General features: G+C 39.4%; 1 protein-coding gene and 1 long non-coding RNA gene across 3 annotated transcripts; one reads left to right on the top strand and one right to left on the bottom strand.

Annotated features, from left to right (window-relative positions):
* Positions 1 to 2,593: 2,593 nt before the first annotated feature.
* Positions 2,594 to 12,862, bottom strand: LOC125376264. Of its 2 annotated transcripts, none has more exons than XR_007219121.1 (3): positions 12,751 to 12,862; positions 11,996 to 12,070; positions 2,594 to 3,675 (listed from the first exon to the last, which is right to left on the bottom strand). It is a non-coding gene; the product is annotated as an uncharacterized LOC125376264 (long non-coding RNA). The 2 variants fall into 2 exon arrangements; XR_007219120.1 differs by having other exon boundaries at positions 12,010 to 12,070.
* On the top strand, positions 9,828 to 18,026 carry LOC124141861 (acid-sensing ion channel 4-A-like). Its single transcript, XM_046510020.2, has 8 exons — positions 9,828 to 10,812; positions 12,026 to 12,575; positions 12,771 to 12,869; positions 14,639 to 14,819; positions 16,008 to 16,067; positions 16,277 to 16,439; positions 16,795 to 16,886; positions 17,429 to 18,026. The coding sequence occupies exons 1-8, from the start codon at positions 10,655 to 10,657 to the stop codon at positions 17,578 to 17,580; spliced, it is 1,455 nt and encodes a 484-aa protein (XP_046365976.2). The 5' UTR covers positions 9,828 to 10,654; the 3' UTR covers positions 17,581 to 18,026.
* Positions 18,027 to 21,713: the final 3,687 nt, after the last annotated feature.

Raw genomic sequence — 21,713 nt, 5'->3', positions numbered from 1 at the left:
ATTCCATACAAATATCTTTAAATGTTACAAAGCAGATCATATCGGGAATAAAAGGGGGAAAAACAACAATCATGTAAATGCAATGATTTTATTTGTTAAAAAATTATTTCATTGTAGTACAAAATAACTTATTCCAAAGAGAATACATAAAGGAAAGAGGGTTTGGGCGATCCTGGCACAGTTAGGCTTGTTAGGTCCATAATCAGCTCAGGTTCCTTGTCCCCTCTACACGCAGCCAAGACAGCGATTGGGACTTCAAAAAGGAAGGCGAACCCACCGAGAACCTCTCGACGAATGTGAAGACGCCTCAACAATGCAGCCTTCTGCATTACCCAGATTGTCAGAAGGACTGTATTCCTGGTAGCAAACCCGGGTACTCTCCCAATGTCACTCAACAGATTGGCTGGTATCAAACCTAAGGCAAGGAGAACAATGGGGAGTCGGACAACTTGGTACTTGGGCGTGCAAGCGTGACATTTCGAAAGCGAGGGCCGCATATTTGCCATGTTTTTTCCTGAATCTTTTCAATCACACTGGTGTCAAAAGGGAAAGCAAATTCAATGATATGAATGATATGAAAGATTCATTGGATTAATCAAAAAGGAGAAGAATCAGGTTTGTTGGCCTGGATAGGTCTGAGGCTGGGTACGGGCCTATTCCAAAGAATTTTGTATTCATCACTTTCCATGACATCCTCTACATGATCGTTCGATGGATGAACCTCCGTGTCAAAACCACAAGCATTGCGAAGACGGTAATAAAATGATCGAGCCACTCCATCATGTCTCTTAAGATGCTGTGTTTGTCCCGAAGCAGGTCATCCAGTGGCAATGTGTTGGACAGTCTCATTAAATTCAGTACATAATCTACATTCATATTCACATTTTGATGCAAAATCACACATTGACGGTTTCGAGTGGGAAGTGACTGGTCCTGAGCAGCAACAAGAAAGCCTTCTGTTTCACTTTTCAGGCCAGACGACTTCATCCAAGTGAAGGACTCTGCAGGATTGCTGATCCTCCCAACACACTGCACATAAACTCGATGTAGCGGTCGTGCAGAAAGCCTCTCCTTGAAAAACTGAATCTGGGCCGATTTGATATGGCGCTTCGCTTGGTTGACACTCATTTCTGTACCGTCCAGCAGTACAGAACCATCAACAAAATCAACACCGACATTGAGATTACGTCCCACATCCTTGGCTCGTATTAGAAAACTGTGGAATGCCTTGTTTTCATCTTGTCTTGACATGCTTCACAAGATATGTAAAAATGTGTGCAAAAGTGCACAAAACAATTCTATCATAAAGAGCCTCCACATTAATCAAGTCACGCCCTCCCATCATAATTGGTAAATATAAGCCATTGAGGGAAGAGCGTGGGTGGTGGGATCTATTGTCTGACATCATTCTTCGTGTGAGGGTGTCAATACTCTGAATTTCTTGTTTCGTCCAATCAACATTATTATTATTATTATTATTGATGTTGTTGTCGTTGTAATATGTACTATTTTTAACTAGTTATACACTATAACATGTCTTATATATGTCATTTAGTAATACTCCTACTGCTTCATAATTTTGACGTATTTCATATTATTCACCATAAGGTAACAAATAAAGTCAGTGACGTACTTCTGATTGCTGTCTTTAAAAAACCAATGAATTTGTCCATACTCAGAACAACATTGTTGCAAAACACGAAACCCACACGCTTCATGTGGTTGATAACGTTAAGTGGATTTTTCTCTTGATTTGCCGTTGCAATATTACAAAGGTGATCTGGGAAGTTATCGCTTACAATGTCATCTAATTGTAAACATATTGTTATTAGGCAGTGTATTTTATTGTTTAACAATGATTGTAAATGTGTTACATTATTTTTGTTCAGATTCGGTAAACGCTCATTGCATTGTGTTTGGACATTGATTAGTCTTTACGTATGTAGTACTATTTAATTTAAGCAGTTGTGAGAAAGTTACCATATTTAGATGCAAGTGTGCTATGTACATGTAAACTTCCGGCCCGATATACCGCGGACGGTAATGGTGTGTTATAGAAACTTGTGGTTTGTTCTGGTACCGCTAGACTAGTGATGGCCCTGTGTAGCAATTTTCGGTAGCTGGTACCTTGTACCCCCAAGTATTTAAGGGGGTAAGAGCGTGTTTTCGTGTCACTCTCACACTTTTCATCACATCAAGACAAGCTTTCGTGTGTGGACCACTCATCACCCCTGAATCCCTGCCAAGACCCGTCTCAGAACCTGACACTGTCGCCGCTGGGTGAAGATATATATTATTATTATTCATATGGGTGAAAATATATTGTTGATATTTGCGCAGTGACGGTGCAATTAGTGATTCTCGAAGCTGATTGGTCAGTTGAGCAAAGTTGTTTTTTTATTGTATAACGGGACTATTTCTTTCTCATCCCATTCATTTACACATCCACCCGATTCATTCACATGTTTTACGTGCTACAATCTCATTGATTCGATATTTAAAGACAAGTAACATAGTTTCATATCAACAACATGATTTCACATTATTTTTTATATATTTATTTCACATGATTCACATCTTACAGGAAAAAAACTACGTCTGCGTTGTTTGTAAACAAACATGGCTGACCATTTGACACCTGACATAGTAAATGACCTCGTTAAAGCGGACGGAGATCTGACTGACATGAAGAGGTATTCGTATAATTCAACCTGAATATGGACAGATTGAAGCTCCAAGATTCAGATCGCGATGTTACCAGAAACTGTCTCAGTGCGCCAAGATCAACACCACCAATTCCGGGTTTGCATCTGTGTTAGATGGCTGTTTGATGAAAACTGGACTTAGTAGTACTGTACAGACAGGTTTCCCTTTGTGAACGATGATGACATCGATAACTGCAAATAAAAATGAAAACACAATGAAAAAGACTAAACTTGATATGTTGACATAAACATAGTTCACAAATTTATACAGGACTGGTAAGGAAAACACGAAAAAAAAGACGACACACACTTTCAACGTTGGCATCGGAATAAAAACTCATTTTGCAACAACGTTTAGACTTTCCGAAAGACAATATAAAGCTCCATTATTTCGTGGAATTTTGTAACGTTGTGTGAATAAATAAGAACGTTGTGACACCTTTTTATACAATGTATACGTTTTAGTAACTTAAAATTCGACGTCAGCACAGTGTGGCACTGAGCGGTATGCCAGCTGACTGACGTCCATGGCAGGCACCATGAGAGTTAAATGACTAAACATTATTCTTTGCACATTTATCATTTTGGCATGTAAATCAGACGGTTCAGAATTCGAACTGTCTCCTGGGGTAGCATAGTGCGTTACCTTAGCGACGTGAGTACCAACATCTGCTCGCGAAATCGATGAACTTTGCTGAACTCGGAGAGGTTTAGAAATTAAAAGAAATTAAAAAATACAGGGAAAAGAAAACTAACCTCAGGGAGCTGATCCTGTGTCCTATATTGAACTTACTTAACTCCATGAATGTGGATAGCTTGGCACTAAGTCTCCGTCTATGTTGTTGTTTTGGGTTTAGGCATTTTTTCAAATGACACATGTAAAAACTTGACAGGTTTTCCGTGTTTCCTCTTCTCAGTGTGAAATACATGTCTCTGTCGATGCACGACGGCTGTCTGTCAGTGACGAGATCTTAAAACAATTTTAAGCCTTGATTAAAAAACCTGATGAACCTTTTTGGAAACTTGTCTTCTTTATCAATGCTAGGTAGTGTACGCTGTGTAAATCAAACAGACATATAACTGCAATAATGTGATCTTCTTAGTATTTTAAAAGAACTATATTGTTCACGCGTAACAACACGTTAAGTGAGTAATACGAATGGATTGAGTCGACAATGTTTTTTAACACGCGGATGGATACAAAACAGCTGATTCTCGATCGGGGACAGTTTTTCTTCCCTTGAAACGTCTTTAATATGATTATAGATAAGAAATAGAATAACCCACTCGGTACGCGTGATTACGGAAAATATGTTTTAACTTTAAATATTGATTTCACTCGTGACATATTTTCCGTAATCACTCGTACCTCGTGTGTTTTTCTATAATTATCACTGACTTTTGCTATTACCACTGTATTTTTGTATTTGATACTGACCACTGCCAACATATTATGTATTGCCATTGAATATTGTACAACCAATCTATTGTTTACTGCCATTGTAATTGTCGTTATTGCTTTGTAAACCTGGTGATTTTTTTGTAGTACAAGTATTAATTGTAAAACATTTGTTGTTTGTTTGTTGGTTGTTTTAACACGAAGTTTTTTTTACGTACAGATTTCTGGGATAGCATATGGTTTCAATTTCGGAAAGCGACACGTAACAATATCGTTTGTTTTATCTGATTAACAAGCATCGCAATGGTCCCCTGTTTGAATTGAACCATTTGTTTACCTTGAAATGCATTGTTTTGTGTGAACATAGGCCAAGATACCAGTATGAATATTAGCATATTACATGTTTAGGTTATAAAATGTACACTGTCGCATTTATATGAATATTGTAATGTTTACATAATGTTAAATTTTAAAGAATGTTTTATCTGTCAATATGGCTTTTAGGCGCGTAAAAGAAAAAGGGGGAACATATTCTGATCTGCCGGAAGAACTAGTACTGCCACTCAAACAACGTTCAACACGAGTTTGCCTGACGCCCCATTCAGCAATACTCAAGGCACATGATTGCAGCCAGTAAACAATCGAGTCTGGACAAGGCAATCTAATGACAGACCATGCTATGCTATCACCCAATTCCCCGATTAATAAAACTATTTTCGCATTATGTTGACATGTGACGTGACGCATTTCGTAAATTACTTTGAATGTCTATCATAAATTTATTGAATTGTTTAACAGTTCTTTGAGGGTGAAAAAACGATTGTAAAGTTATAAGCAAAATGTGTCTTTCCGTTACATTTGAATAGAATGATATTAACCTGAAGGTGGTGGTATATTGCTCGACATGAAGGTGAAATTCAAGATTGGAAAATCTTTAGGACATCTTGGAACAAGGGCGTCCATCATTTTGACTGTACATAGTTACATTAAATGTGATAACAGGGTACTCTGGAACAAGACATCTCTATTATGATAGAAACAACGTGCGCCATGGTTACAAACAGAAAGCTTATTAACCGTTCAATTGATGAGAACATTAATACTGATTGACTCAAACATTTATTTGAATACTTGGCCCACATCTCTATGAATAGATACACGCAACAAAACAATTGCAACAACCTAAAGAGTCCGTTGTGAGATTCCGACTACATCATAATCATGCGTTTATTATCATGAATCACAATCAATTAGTGATGATACCAGGTAGTCATGAAAAGCAGATTGCAAAGTACCATGTTTGTAGGTTTCTGATCACGTATAAACGCATCTAATCCAGTTTGATGGTCAATAGTCTGACTACCCTCCAAATATTTCGTACTATGATTCCCCCAGCACCACGCCATGTATGTAGGTACATAGATGTTTGTGAATACAAGGCTGGCGTCTAGGTAGTTAACAATGCTGAATCATGAAGATGTAGAGAATTTCACCCAGTGTCTTTTGATTTCAATTATATCAACTTAAGTTGATAAAAGTTTAAAACTCAAAGGTTTGATATCAAAAGATCCGACCTTAAGGGTGACACCCAAAATTGTTCTTTCAAATGTTTCAGTTTGTATACAGTAATAATAAGTGGCATTTTATTGTGGCGCCATGGTAACCGAGATGTAGCTTGGTCTCCTCGCTCATGCGGTGGAAGTTGAAGTTCGGTTTGGACGATAAACGTCGTCAAAAGAGACATCCGACTGGCATTTAAAATTAAAATGCACGAAATGTTGACTCAAAGGCACAGCACAGATAACTGGTATCGGATTAAGTTAATGACACATATTGATCAATCTTCTCCACAACAAACCTCCAGTACAGATGGACCAATAGTGTGATGTTGCTTTCATTCGTATGCAGTTGTATAAGGTACCATCTCCAAATGTCTTTACCAATAGAAAAGTTGTACTCTTCTGGAAAGGAATGGAAACTGCTAAACAATTTACCTATGGTATATTTTACCTTTAATGTAACCTTCTGAAAACCATGTATAAATATTATATATTGGGAGACTAGGAAGGGTGACATTTAACCCTTAGCATTATGTTAGATTGAATTGTCAGTAAAAATCAAATACTTTCTAACGATCCTTGGTGGGGGTTTTGTTTGGTGAAAGTAATCAAATCTGATCAAGTTTCAAAATAACCAACAGTTAGACAATGCCGGTGCCAATAGTCACGCGTTTGTCCTGATAGACAGCTTTCTTTTGCTAGTCAGATAATGAACACGGCCAAAACATTGATTTTGTCAATATTCGCTTCAATGTATGGCATATGTGAACAGCAAACTATACCGACAAATAATTTTGGCATGCTAACTCACGGATCTCCACCTCAGTGGAATTGATTGAATGTGTAACAGTGGTGACACTATGTACATTGGTTCAGAAAGATAATTCCAGTTATTGATATGATGTGAGCAACTCACTGTGGCACAACTGGAGATCTTGGCCGGGAGAGACGTCCAGGCATGTTAAAATGATTTATGAATATCCACAGGTGTTGAAAAAGAAGCAGGCAGCTTCTCCTTATTTGCTTTTCTTCTTATTTGGTCAATGGGCTTTGGTCTGATCTTTTCCTATTTCTTTTGGAATTTGTTTCTTGGATGTTGATTGTTTTCATATTGGTAGCGTTTGAGATGCTGATGACAATGATCCTGGATCTTGTCGAGAAACTTTTCATTTCTTATCAAGGAATTCTACATATTGTATCCAGGAGATAGCGTTTTAGAGTAGTAACTCTGGAATCATAATTTGGAGACTGTAGCTAGACAAGTTTTATTTGAGGGAGATGGAACTTACCTTTTGTGAGGCACTCATTTGTGCATTTGGCGCAAAGAAAGCTGACCACCGCCGTGCAACGGCAGATCTTGTCGCCATGCCCAATATTTGTTGATATTTTAAAACATAATATTGGTTTGGTAGATATACCTCCGCTCTGATGTTGAAGTAAATTGCTTTAAAGGTTTGGGATTGTTGGTTGTGAGAAACTGAACAGGTACATGTGTACATGTATATGTAGGTATTGTTGTGTTTATTGTTCAATTTCCGTTTCTTCTTGTGAAGCATTGGTGTTTTGGTTCAGTTACCATTTCTCATTTAGTCATGTTAGAAAACAGAAAACTATATCTCTGACAATGCCTCTACTTGATTTCAGTGTACAACGTTGACAAAGTGTTGTAATCCCAGCAGGTTTATTGATTATTGCCTCCATGCAGATTCAACTGGACGTGAACAGCAGTGAAGGCATTTAATATTTTGTACACATACATGTTCTGCCTACGTCATCGGGAAGAATTAGATATAAACCAGGGCCAAGAATCAGAAGTTTCAGGAGATAATTCTTTAGAAGGTAATTCTTCAAAAGACGAAGAAGAAGCTACAGCCGTGTATGTCTGCGCTTATTAGCTTTGGATGAACCGTATAGTTGAGAAAACACAGGTATCCCTACTCTTCACTCATAATCGAGTGTCATCATCAGGGATCCAGGGGTATTCGACTGCAAGCCATAAAGACATGAATAGCTAAGAAATTTGAAAGAAAAGGTGTTTCACCCACGACCTTTTTCTTGAGACTCCCAGATTTCAGAGGTCCGTACCTAGTGATTGGCACAGAACTGTGGGCAAAATTCAACTTAATAAAATCGGGCCAATTCTATCACCAATATAGGCAAAGAAAGGCTCACAGTCGCGTGTTGGCGCAAATGGAACACTGTTTTTCTACTTCTATTGCCCTCAACCACAACACTCCAATGGTAGACATGGAAGACATTTCCAAATTTGAGGCATCAGTGACAAAACATATATCTTGACTTCTACCATGTTTCTGTGGGTTTTTTTTCAGGTGAACAATTGCTGCGTCTTCTCATGCGTTTGACATGGGTGGTACCTGGTTTCATCATTATTAGATTTTCTGAAGACATGCTTATGCTGTAATCGGAAACGTACGATGGACTCTTGTGAAGTTCTTAGGATGATGAAATTTGTTTTGTCGCTTTAATTACCCAGTATTTCTGAAATCGCGATTGAAAAGATTAGTTGTAAGCTAAATGAAGCCTTTCTGTGAAATTTGAATAAAATGTACATTAACTAAAGAACCTTAGCAACTATAAATTGTTGCCGCCTTATGGTGATATATTGATCGACGTGTAGGGACAATTCACTGTTGGAAAATCGAATTCATCCCTCTTGGTGTAGAACTTGGTACAGATGTTGCCATCATTTGGATTTTTATTTACGTATTTACTTAGAGAGAGAGTGAAAGAGAGAGAGAGAGAGAGACAGAGAGAGGGGGTGCAGAGTGATACAGAGACATTATGATATTTTGAGCGCGCTGCTTACCTTAGCAATATGTTTCATTGGACAAAGTAATTAAATGCCTTCCAACGTTCGACGACGTTTCGCTAAACAATCACATCAGATCAAGTTAACAAATAACCGTCAGGTTGACAATGTCTGTACCAATATTCCTGGGAGGTTAATCACCTTCCACAGGTAAAAACCATTAGCAAACTATCGATTTTGTCAATATTTGCTTCAATGGCGTGTATGAGAAGCTGGCATTCTAACTCTCTGGTCTCTATCTCATTAGTGGAATCGATTGAATGAGGAACAGCGGTATTATGTCGATTATACAGAGACAAAGACTCGAAATAAATAACTTGACATGGGTTTATACTGATAAGTTGTTCTTGTCAACTATAGAATGACCAATAGGAGTGGCATTGATGTTCTACATTGCTTCACACGGACATACTGTTCTAAAAGTCAACTATACAGGGACCGAGAGGTGTGACGGTGATTTTCTACATTGGTTTACACCGACATACTGTTCTAGACAGTCAACTATACAGGGACCAAGAGGTGTGACAGTGATATCTACATTGGTTCACACCGACATACTGCTGTAGACAATCAACTATACAGGGACCAAGAGGTGTGACAGTGATATCTACATTGGTTCAAACCGACAAACTGTTGTAGACAGTCAACTATAGAGGGACCAAGAGGTGTGACAGTGATATCTACAGTGGTTCACACCGACATACTGCTGTAGACAGTCAACCATAGAGGGACCGAGAGGTGTGACAGTGATATCTACATTGGTTCACACCGACATACTGCTGTAGACAGTCAACTATACTGGGAGCGAGAGGTGTGACAGTGATATCTACATTGGTTCAAACCGACAAACTGTTGTAGACAGTCAACTATAGAGGGACCAAGAGGTGTGACAGTGATATCTACATTGGTTCACACCGACATACTGCTGTAGACAGTCAACCATAGAGGGACCGAGAGGTGTGACAGTGATATCTACATTGGTTCACACCGACATACTGCTGTAGACGGTCAACCATAGAGGGACCGAGAGGTGTGACAGTGATATCTACATTCGTTCACACCGACATACTGCTGTAGACAGTCAACTACACGGGGACCAAGAGGTGTGACAGTGATATCTACATTGGTTCACACCGACATACTGCTGTAGACAGTCAACCATAGAGGGACCGAGAGGTGTGACAGTGATATCTACATTCGTTCACACCGACCTACGTACTGCTGTAGACAGTCAACTACACGGGGACCAAGAGGTGTGACAGTGATATCTACATTGGTTCACACCGACATACTGCTGTAGACAGTCAACCATAGAGGGACCGAGAGGTGTGACAGTGATATCTACATTGGTTCACACCGACCTACGTACTGCTGTAGACAGTCAACTACACGGGGACCAAGAGGTGTGACAGTGACATCTACATTGGTTCACACCGACATACTGCTGTAAACAGTCAACTATACAGGGACCAAGAGGTGTGACAGTGACATCTACATTGGTTCCCACCGACATACTGCTGTAAACAGTCAACTATACAGGGACCAAGAGGTGTGACAGTGACATCTACATTGGTTCCCACCGACATACTGCTGTAAACAGTCAACTATACAGGGACCAAGAGGTGTGACAGTGACATCTACATTGGTTCACACCGACATACTGCTGTAAACAGTCAACTATACAGGGACCAAGAGGTGTGACAGTGACATTCTACATTGGTTCCCACCGACATACTGCTGTAGACAGTCAACTATAGAGGGAGCGAGAGGTGTGACAGTGATATCTACATTGGTTCACACCGACATACCGCTGTAGACAGTCAACTATAGAGGGACCAAGAGGTGTGACAGTGATATCTACATTGGTTTCCACCGAGATACTGTTGTAGACAGTCAACTATAGAGGGACTGAGAGGTGTGACAGTGATATTCTACATTGGTTCACACCTACATACTATTCTAGACAGTTAACTGTTCAGGGCCCTTGTGGTGTGACAGTGATAGTCAACATTGCTTCACGCCGAAATAATACTGTAGGCAGTTAACTGTACAGGAACTGATAGATATGGCAGTGGCGTTTCACACTGGCCGACTGTAGACGACCACTGCATGTGGAACAGTTATTTGTGAAATTAATATGTCCAAATAGATTTGGAGTAAAATGACAGCAAGGGTAGTATCCAGTGATGAAAAGAAACTCGCTTGGACATCCGAAAATGAGCATGAAAACATTGGAAGCTTGTGGGCTGACTTCGCGCAGAGTACAGCATTCCATGGAGTAAATAAGCTTCAGTCAAGCCGACACTCGAGTCTACGCTGGTGAGTCACCTGATTCACGATCGAACAAGTGCTTACTTATCAATCATGGTTTCCAGTCAACAGAATGTGATGTGGGACGTGTGGTCGATACACAGAGCGGGATACATGAAGCCAGTCTTGTTTATCTATTTTTATTTGACGATGTTTTCATATATTTGCAAACGTAGCTATCACGTGTACATTATGTTAATGTCGATTTAACATTCCATACTTTAATAGTTCGGGGTTAAATACTCAAGGGGCACATGGGGAGTGTGTGATTTTCCAGTAGGGTTATGTTGGTTATTCTTAAAATAGAAGGGCAATGAAGGGCCAAGTAAGGACGAGTTACGTTAGGAATGACCCAGAGCTTTGTTGAACGACTGGTTAAAGTTATGTTTCATGTGTGTATCGGTTCTTCTAGATGTTTGTAACAATGCGACTGAATGTAGACAGTTCTATTATTTTTGTACCCTCAGTTTTACTTTAGTGTAAGTAGTTGGATGTATGCTTTACCCTTTTCACTGAACTATTGATATATTTTATTCCATTGAATTGTATGGATTAGAAAATATGTCCCAAGGTTTCTGTTCAATCAATATTAATGGAGCCTCTAAATTGATAAATGTTAAAAAAAGTTTTATGTTTTGTCATCATCAGTATAACTGAAGTTTTATATCTAAATATCCAAGGTACTTGTAAGATTCTTTTGTGATTGTGGATTTGTGAGAATTTTATCACGAGATCTGGTCCTATAAATATTGCAAGGTAACTTGAATTTGACAGTAAATTTTAAAAAAATGGTCTTTTATTTTAGCATTTCAGTTGATGCCAAATAGTGACATTAGTTTCATTATCAAAATGATTTTTGCCGATTGTTGCTTTCGGTGGCATAAAAAACTTAATATAACGATTGTTTCTACGTTTTTCGATTTTGAAATTAGTTGACCCTCATACCATATATACATCTGAGTCTTTATGCTGGCATCCCGAAATAAACTATCATGCAATAATGTAAAGTGGAGTTTTAGACATTTAGGGAAACCAGTGGTTGAAACAGTGACCCGTCACGACGAAGGCAAAGTTTCCATACCCAAAATTAGAAATATGCAATAAGTAAATAATGGATGCCCTACTGAACATACATATTGCTGGAATAGTACAAACCACGGTCCACAATGCAACTCACTTCTAATTAACTCACCCTAAATTACTCACATATTTCCTTTGGCAGTATATGGTGGACCTTTGCAGTGTTGCTGATGTCTGCCTACATGTCCTATAACATAACACAAGAGCTGATGAACTACTACAGATACCCAGTGATCACCAACACGAAGGTGGAAGTCCGACAAGAGCTTCCCTTTCCAGCTATCACCTTCTGCAACCTGAGTCCTTACAACCTGACTGCTGCCAAAGAAACTGATCCTTACTTGGAGAAATATTTCAATGGGGTTAGTTTGCTCGGGGAGTTTTATGGCGCAATCAATTGGAGTGATCCAGGATACGGTTCTACTTTCTCAAAACGGCAGAGTCTGGATTGGTGGAAGAAGATATTCATGAAACCAGGCGAAATCCTCAATTTATGTGTTATGAAAAGTGCCTGGTGTGTGTCAGCTATAAAGCCGGTTGTGACCAAAATGGGACACTGCGCAACATTCAACTGGAATGCTTCTGATGTTACTAAAGTGAGAGTCACAGGCTTGGACAATAATCTCATCATATTTGCAAATATCCATCATGATAAATATGTGCTTGGTTCACAGTTGGCAGCTGGATTGAGGGTATGTATAAGCACATATGAAGCAGTTACGGTTTATTGTCGTGGGGTTGTCAATCAAATATATTTCCTTACAATAAATACTTTGAGCCTGTAAACAATGTCGTCGTTTCATATACTTTCACTTACAATCTATATTGTATTCTATTGTGGTCAAGAAATTGACAAAGATAACTCACAAATACTTATGTTTGCGTAGGTGATCCTCCACGACCCCCGTATCCACCCAGACGTTGCGACATCATCGTTTTTAGCAGCTCCGGGCACATCCACGTACGCAGCTGTGAAAAGATCTACGGTAGGCAATACACTGCTCATATTGCGATAACTGTTGCATAACATTTACACATGTAAGCACAGTTATTTTCAGTTCATATCAACTGACGTCCAAACGAAACTTTACCAGAGTTTGAAATCACTCTTGCTCAAAAACAACATAACATACATGCATGAAGTAAAGTGTATTGAGAAGATCAATATATCAACATAATCAACACTGAAAATGACAATCATACCGCGACCGAGAATGACGTCAGAGCCCCACAAAGTTGTGTGTGGTACAAAACTCGAGCTTTCAGAATCATGGACAATAGGCAGAGTACATAAACAATCGCTCACGTTCAATAACAAGTCATTAGTAGCGTGTGTGACCACCAAATGCCTCAATACACGCAAAACCTCTTCGACGCACAGAAAAAGTCAGTCGTCTGATGAGGTCACGTGGGATTTGACGCAATTCTTCTTGGAGGGCCAAGATCAGTTCTTGCCGGTTGGCTGGAGAGTGTGGTCGTTGTCGAACACGACGATCCATCAAGTCCAAGAGGTGTTCTATGGGGGACATGTCGGGTGAGCGTGCAGGCCACGGCAGGCCGTTGACGTTGTTTGCTGCGAGGAAGTAAGTGACAATTCTGGGCTGTATGGGCTCTAACGTTGTCATGCTGATAAATGACACCACGTAGCTGCTGTTGGAGAAATGGTACGACAACTGGACGAAGAATGTTATCCATGTAACGCTGAGCTGTCACGTTTCCATCAACGATGACCAGCGGTGTCCTCTCCTGCCCACAGATCCCCCCCCCCCCCCCCCCCCCCCACACACACACACACACACCATGACACTCCCTCCACCATATGGTACGACCTCCTGCACGCAACACGCCGCCGTTCGTTCACCCCTTCGGCGGTAAACACGTTGTCTTCCATCCGCCCTAAACATACAGAATCGACTTTCGTCAGTGAAGACAACCCTCTGCCAGTCACGTCGTTGCCAACGTAGTACAGTCCGGGCCCATCTCAATCGCAGACGACGATGTTGCGCTGTCAATAGCTGTCCTCTGTATGGTCTAAAAGCCCTGATTCCATGAGCCCTGAGTCTCCTGGCCACTGCCTGTCGACTAACCCTGTGACCTAAGGCATTTGTCGCCGATGACGTCACTGTCAGGAAGCGATTTTGGAGGTGCAAGGTACCATACCCAAGGCCCGTTCACGTTGTTCGACTGTGAGTCGTGGCATTTCTTTTGTGTTTTTTTTTTATCACTGTGGATGTCAGACTTGCCATTGCAATCGTTTTATACCCTTACCCGCACGAGCATTTGCAGTTGTCCGTTGTGCACGTGTTTTTCACTTTTTCGCGTGTTATCTCGCAAACATGTAACAGACGATTAACATTTTCTGCATACACTAGTGTTGTATTTAGGTTATGTGTTTTAGATAGACTTCATCGAAAAAAAATTATACTTTGTCTGAAATTTATATTTTCAGATGGTAAAGTTTCTTTTGGACGTCAGTTTATTTATATGAGTGTGTGTAAGTGAGAGCGAGAGAGAAAGAGAATGAGAGATAGAGAAAGAGAGAGAGTAAGAGAGAGAGGGAGTGCACACAAGTACTACATTTTCATTTAGTACGCAGGGAACCTTGAATTGTCATTATAATAGATGGATGGATGGATGGATGGATGGATGGATGGATGGATGGATGGATGGATAGATAGATAGATAGATAGATAGATAGATAGATAGATAAATAGATAGATAGATAGATAGATTAGTTTTCTTTTCTTTTGAACAGTTCAAATACCTACCTACACCCTACAAAGCCTTCGATAACACAACATGTGTGGACACTTTGTCTCCTACGTTCAACAACACACTGGAATATCACGACATGTACACGTATGAAACCTGTCTCCAGGAATGCTTCACTAGGATTACCTTTAACAAGTGCGGGTGTGTCAAGCCTTCGGATGATGGTGAGCACTGGACGGCGATGTCGAACATTTTAGTCTGTCTGATATTACTCGACCTTCATTTATTTGCAATGTTAAACTGAGGAGCAAAGCAACCCACACCTCTCAGTTGATTTTATCATGTTTGATTTTCAATTGAAAATATCTTAAGTAAGTGATATTATATGCAGAGAAATTGAACTCTACTGGAGCTTAATCAGCTCTCAAAGAATACTTTAACATAGTCTCATTTGTTTTAAATATTATTTGATTTTAATCTTTTAAAAATGAAAAAAAGTTCGCAACATACACAACTGATGATGGGTAGACAATCAATAATTTTTTCAACACAAATTTACAACATGTCAAACATAGTAGCGGTCATGTTGTTGCAAATACATTTCTTACGTCATTCTTCATTGAACCAATTTAGTTGTACACAAAATTACCCACCACAGATTACTTTTCACAAACTGTTGCGGGAATGAGTGATGATTAAATAAACATAATCAGATTGAAGAACACATTTTTTCAATTTTCAATTACATAGTTTCTTTTGCCCCTCAGTTTATAATAATCATGTTGACGGTGTTCATGATTTGTATAATTTACTTACAAAGGTACGTCAATTAGAAATGGCATGTTTCAACTTTAATCAGGCTGACTGTGACACATGACGTCAAGTACAGGCCAGGATTTGAATGTTAAAATTGTGTGTAATATAGTCATATAATTCATGATTCCAGGATCTGAAAGCTGTGTATTATTTAAAGAGGTTAGTTACATTTGAAAATTAGTACCAGATATTAACCACCGTTGTCTCAATGAACAGGCATGACGTTAGTCGACATCCTTGGTCCCGTCTATAGGGCATCTGCCCGGAGAGCGGAAGGTCGGAGGTTTGATCCTCAGCCGTGTCATACCAATTAGACATTAAGAGATTGTACTTGTCGTTACTTGTCTCTCATCATTAGATTGATAAAATAAGGATGAGTTGACTTGGAGTACCACATATTGATACTTTCATGCACTTTTACATGACATTGAAATGAATCTGGCTCAAATGATATAAATGCTGTAACATTAACTTCAAAGACACCCATGCTCCCCGATGCAATAAAAGTCCGATTCAAGACTTTATTTACATACCCTTGAAGTGCATTTATAGAATATAAGTCTGAAACAGACAATTTATTTTAACTGTCGTTTCAGGTACCTTTGGAAGGATATGTTCTATCTTTGAGGATTACTCTTGCTACGCTCCAACATATGGTAAGAAAACGACTAAAATCGACATCTAACAGCTCAAATTATAATACAACTTCAATTCCGCTGGCTCTCAGTTTGAGTAACGTTGCACTATGCCATTAAACATTTCATTGGAGTTTCATTTCCGTTAACATTCCTGGTATTGATATTTACATTACTGTCAAAAACTAATGTTCGGATTTGAACGTGTGGTTCTTTTCTCTCCTTTGCAGGTTCCATCTCTCAAGACCCAGATGTACATACAGAATGTGGTTGTCGAATCCCATGTACCTTTGATACATACGAGACAAAGGTGTCATCTTCTAAATATCCATCCAACGTCTCAATAAAGTACATAATTGACCTCGGTTTCGCTGGCAACGAAGCCGTTGTTAGGTGCGTACAGCCAAATCTGTATTATCTGATTAAATATAGGAAACTAGATAGGAGTGTGTCTTTTACAGACTTAAAATAGTTTTCGTGAAGGATCTGTAAACATATTAAGAACATGTATGATGTTTAACCGTGAACAGGGAGCGGAATAATATGTTATATTGTGTTGATATGTTAGTATGCGTGCATTGCGTTTTCCTTTTCATGCGAGCATTGTATTTCTAGCTGTAATTGACCCCTTTACAACACGCTTTTTTCTTGAGATATCATCATGTTACATTTCTTTGTGTTCATTCAATCAATATATTAGAACTACCTAGATGATGACATGTCATTCTTATATATTTTCAAACTTCAGGGATAACTATTTGGAAATCAGAATCTACTATGAAAACCTCATGCTCCAGGTAACTGAACAAATCCCCCAGTACACCACAGAGACCATCATAGGTAGGTGAACCCTAAGAATATTACAACATAGAAAGTGGTTACTCGGAGTTGTTGATATCAGAAAAGTAAAGATTATTTAACATTCATTTATCTGTGACATGTATTTACATTTTGAAGAACGTACATGGCTTCTATGTTCAGTGTACGCATCAAGGATACCTGTAAGATAATAAACTGGTACATGTTAGCGTTGAATTTGCTGTTCACATTGCTTTGAGCAGTATATAAGTTACAGTGCGGCTTGTCAGCTTAACAAGCGACCAGAGCCCAAAGATAACATTTACAACAACTGTGAAACAATCGAGCTTGAATATGCAGAGCAAGAATCAGTAATTGCTTGTTCCTGGAATGGCTACGGGGAGGATATTTCAATGATGCATTTGGACGCGATGGACCATTCGGCGCCCGTTCTTATGCAGTCAAGAGTGTCATACATGTAGAGCTTGGGTGTGATTGACTAATTTCGAATATACTTTATATTATACATTTAAGTAATTCCACAATGTATTCATATGTAAAGGAGGAGTTGTTTTTGTTGACAGGGAACCTGGGAGGTCAGATGGGCATCTGTCTCGGAGCCAGCATCCTGACTCTCACAGAACTCGGAGAGTTCCTCCTCCTACTCTGCTTGTTCATCTTCAAAAGAATTCAGGGTGGTGGAGAACTTAAGCGCATCAAACCCAACAAGAACTGACACACACTGATGTCCAGAATACATTTCTCTTTGGATGTTTGCGGGACCAAAGAATAACATTGTACATCAATAATGACAAACTACGCTACAAATGCCATGTGTAGTACATTTCGTCTCTAAGTTTTATATCTCCTATTGTATTAATCGAAATATATTTATTAAGTTAAATTTTAGGCTTATCGTGGAAACAAGGACACTCTCCAGAAACGAATCGCAAACGTAGATTTTTTAGTAAATTTATTGTACCTAATAAAGTCGATATATTTCATTTAATATCATAGATGCAAATATGAAATTTTGGAGCTCGGTAGTCACCTGTTGGCGCTGTAAGAAGGCATTGAAAACTGTTGATTGTCATTTAACATAAGGCCACAAGGAGGCGCTGAACTCAGTATCTCGTGTGACCGCCCCGGGCAGCAATCACGGCTCTGCATCTCCTCGGCACTGACTGGATATATGTACGAATTCTGTCCGGCGGAATTCTGCGCCATTCTGCATGTAACGCGTTGGCCAGTTGTGTCTTCGGTGTGTTCAGACGTTGACGTACACGTCATTCGAGTTCATCCCAGAGGTGTTCGATAGGGTATGCATCTGGAGATCTCGACGGCCAGGGCATGACGTAGATGTTTGCACTAGGCAGGTAGTCTAACGTGACACAAGCCGTCTGCGGTGGAGCGTTGTCCTGTTGAAGCAGCTCCCTCTGGTTGTCAATGGTTGGAAGAAGGTGAGATTCAACAATTTGATTCATGGAGCGATTTGCTGTCAAATTTCCCTGAACCACAACCAAGTCAGATCTCGTGATATAGGATATGGCCCCCAAAACCATGACACTACCGCCACCGAAATTGTTGAATTGACTTACACAATGTGCGGCAAAACGCTCATTTCGACGACGATAAACACGTTGTCTTCCATCTCGACGGTGAAGAAGAAATCGTGGTTCATTGCTAAACCACACTCGTTTCCAGTTTCTCAAATTCCAAGGTTGTAAGGTATTGCACCAACGCAAGCGTCGCTGTCTATAGATCTGTTGCAAACCAGGGACGATAACTGGTCTTCTGGTTCGGATTCCAGCCTCGCGAAGATGGTTCCTGACAGTCTGATCCGATATCCTCCTCAGACATGGGATGCGGCCTGCAGTCTCCGTAGCTGTGGCATTGCGAAGACGTAGATGGAACAGTCGAATGTAGCGATCCTGTGATGGGGTGGTAACTCTTGGTCGGCGGATTCTCGGACGGTCTCCAGTGGAATTGAACTGTGTGTATCGGTCACAAAGACGGCAAATGGGGCTGTGGTGGACGTTGAAATGCGACAGAAGAACGCGATTCCCCTCTTTAGATACGTCCTATGGCGATGTTCCGATTACCAGCGCTGAGTCTCACAATTTAATGACAAATTATTGGCTTATGCTTGCCTTTTTATAACCATTACCACGAGTTACGAATACAATAACTTGCACGTGCATTTTGCTTTACTGTTTTCCTCCATGACATTTTTTAACAAGTGTGAAAACAATGCGTTTAAGACATTGCAAATCGACAATGGCTGCGTTTTGACGCACCGGTTGACGAATGTCAGGCCACCAACAGTTTCCAATAACATATATCCAATTTATATACCGGGTATTCTGTGTAGTCAGATTCAATGACCTACATACTACCTTTGCGTTTCTTTTTTTGAAGAGTGTATAGGGAAGGTGTATATCCTGCTGTGGTACCCTGCAGAAAATAGAGGTCCCCTTGGTATCTACTGTGGTGGTCCACCTCTGGTTACTGGCGATCTGTAGCCCGCTTTTTATATTGTACTGTGAAATAATAGTTACATCTTTTTCATTTTGCTGATACAAAAAAACTAACTAAAATATGTGATAATCTCGTTATTGTAATATCATTAAATGTTATCATTGTATATTACTTGTTCCACTACATGTTATTACTTTAAAGCACTTTGTAGTTCTTCATTATCCTCTTCTTCTATTGTTTGTGTTCCAACATAAAAACGGACGTATAATGTAGTCGGAATCGTACATGGACTCTGCTTTAGTAGAGACATCCTATTGTTATGCAAAGGAGGTACTTTCTTTAACATTTTGCAGAACGAAACATGTATATGTCTTCAGTTATCATGTTCTGTCTTACAAAGTGATTTCCAACTTGAAACGCGAACGTTAACACAAGTCAATTGCCAAATCAGTACCTACCCACTCAGTATCAATAAATAAGGAAGTTTTTTATATTGAAACACAAAGTTTTTGGTTTACCATCACAAAATGTAATACAATGAGGTCAAATAAGTGGCCATATCAATAAATAACAGAGCCGACAGAATAAGTCAGTGCATTTGTCCAGAATTTGCCACAATCGAATGTCTTGATCGAAATAGACACCCGCTCCTTTCTTGAATCTGGAATAGTGTTGAAAGCTGGCAGGAAGTAGGCGTTTTCTGATCTCGTCTGCACTGGGAAAGTTGATCTGACGCAGGTCGTGGAAGGCCTCGAATAACCCTCATCGAGCTCTTATATATAGATAAAGTTTGCCTTCTTGAAAATGTTGCCTCACAAAACTTCTCGAAACACTGTAAACACCTAAGATAAAGGGAGGTAACTCTAATAAGTACCTGAAACACTAGAAACAACAAAGCTCGATATTGTGCGAGCGCCTCAATAAATTTGCTGCCTAATCAGAAAAAAACTACCAACATTGATTTTCTGCCAACCAGCATTTGTATGTGTTGGAACACCAATTAAAACAGCACCCAAATTTTAAATGTCCCCTTATCATATGATTCCATTTGTATTATATGCGTCCAGACATAAGCAAGATGTGTATCTTTTATTTGTATTCTCCTACTAAATGTAAGTTTGAATACACAACACTAAAAGTTTTGTATTTGCGACAAATCTGTTAACACGTACAGCAAATTTGATAAGTCATTACCAAACAGTTCTTTCATTGCATGACACAAGTAGAACAACAGTGAATATTGATGACATTTTAATCAACGGTATATAATATTTGCTGCACTAATTGTTCGATTAAAAGGTAACGCCCTAATATCTACTTAAACCGTTTGACAACATGATATTGTTCACCCACAGATGCAGTTTACCGTAGTCTGCCTTTCAGACCCTGATACAAATATATCAAATACAGCCCCTGCAAGTCTATAATGTTTGGCAAGTCTAGATTACTGCAGTATCTGAAAATGAAGAGAGTGTCTGGGCTCCTTTTTATTATATTTTTATTTCAGTTCAAAATATCATCGTGCAATCATCAAATATGTGGGCTCTGCTGCTGCTCTTGGATCAGTTAGAATTTCTTTGTTATGAATTGGTTGGTGTGTTACTGTGTGAATAAATCAATTCTTTCTTTGTGGTGATATTGAAATTCATATCTGATTTGATCAAGCATTACGAACGATAAGATTGAAATCCCAGATTCGCCTGATCATTTTCTAGGTTTGCCAGCATGCATCATACCCCTGCTCATGGGTTTGCAAAAGTTGAAAACGTTCAGGACATGCAACACTTCGGGGTTTGCTCACACGTCAAGGCGACACGCCGTTATAAAACTGAAATATTGTTTAAAGTGGCGATACGCCAAACTCACCACGTTCTCACTACTCTCACTGAAACGTGTGCAATGCAAAATGATGCTCTGTATGAGTTCTCGTAACTCCGTTATCCTTGTGTCATCTGTTGACGTGATTAACTTTGTATATGCAATGGCAATGTAGACATGAAAAAGATGTGAAGAATTGAAGAATAATTATGATAAGCCAAACTACCGTCACGTACAAAAGCTTCGTATACAGCTGGATGGGTAGCTGACAGACATTTGATGTCACAACAGCCGCCAATGAATGTGGACACAGACAGTTAATGTGATAACTGAAGATTAAGCAACATAAACATGCATAAAAGGGTATAGAGATTTTGATAAAAAAAATATTAACTTACCTGGGCACAAGCGGTTCCCAAGGATATGGTATTGCACAAACAACACAAACTTGATTGACTGTTTTGAGTTGTTGTAGACAGACATATAGCAAGTGGTTTTCATGCTACATGTATACGTTTGCATCCATCTACACATTACAAATTCAGATATACCACGTGTGTGAAGCAGTATGAA

This window comes from Haliotis rufescens, unplaced genomic scaffold (genome assembly GCF_023055435.1).
Source record: "Haliotis rufescens isolate VD_foot unplaced genomic scaffold, xgHalRufe1.0.p SCAF_7, whole genome shotgun sequence".
Classification (NCBI taxonomy): Eukaryota; Metazoa; Mollusca; class Gastropoda; order Lepetellida; family Haliotidae; genus Haliotis; species Haliotis rufescens.
This window is presented reverse-complemented; position numbering and strand designations above follow the sequence as displayed.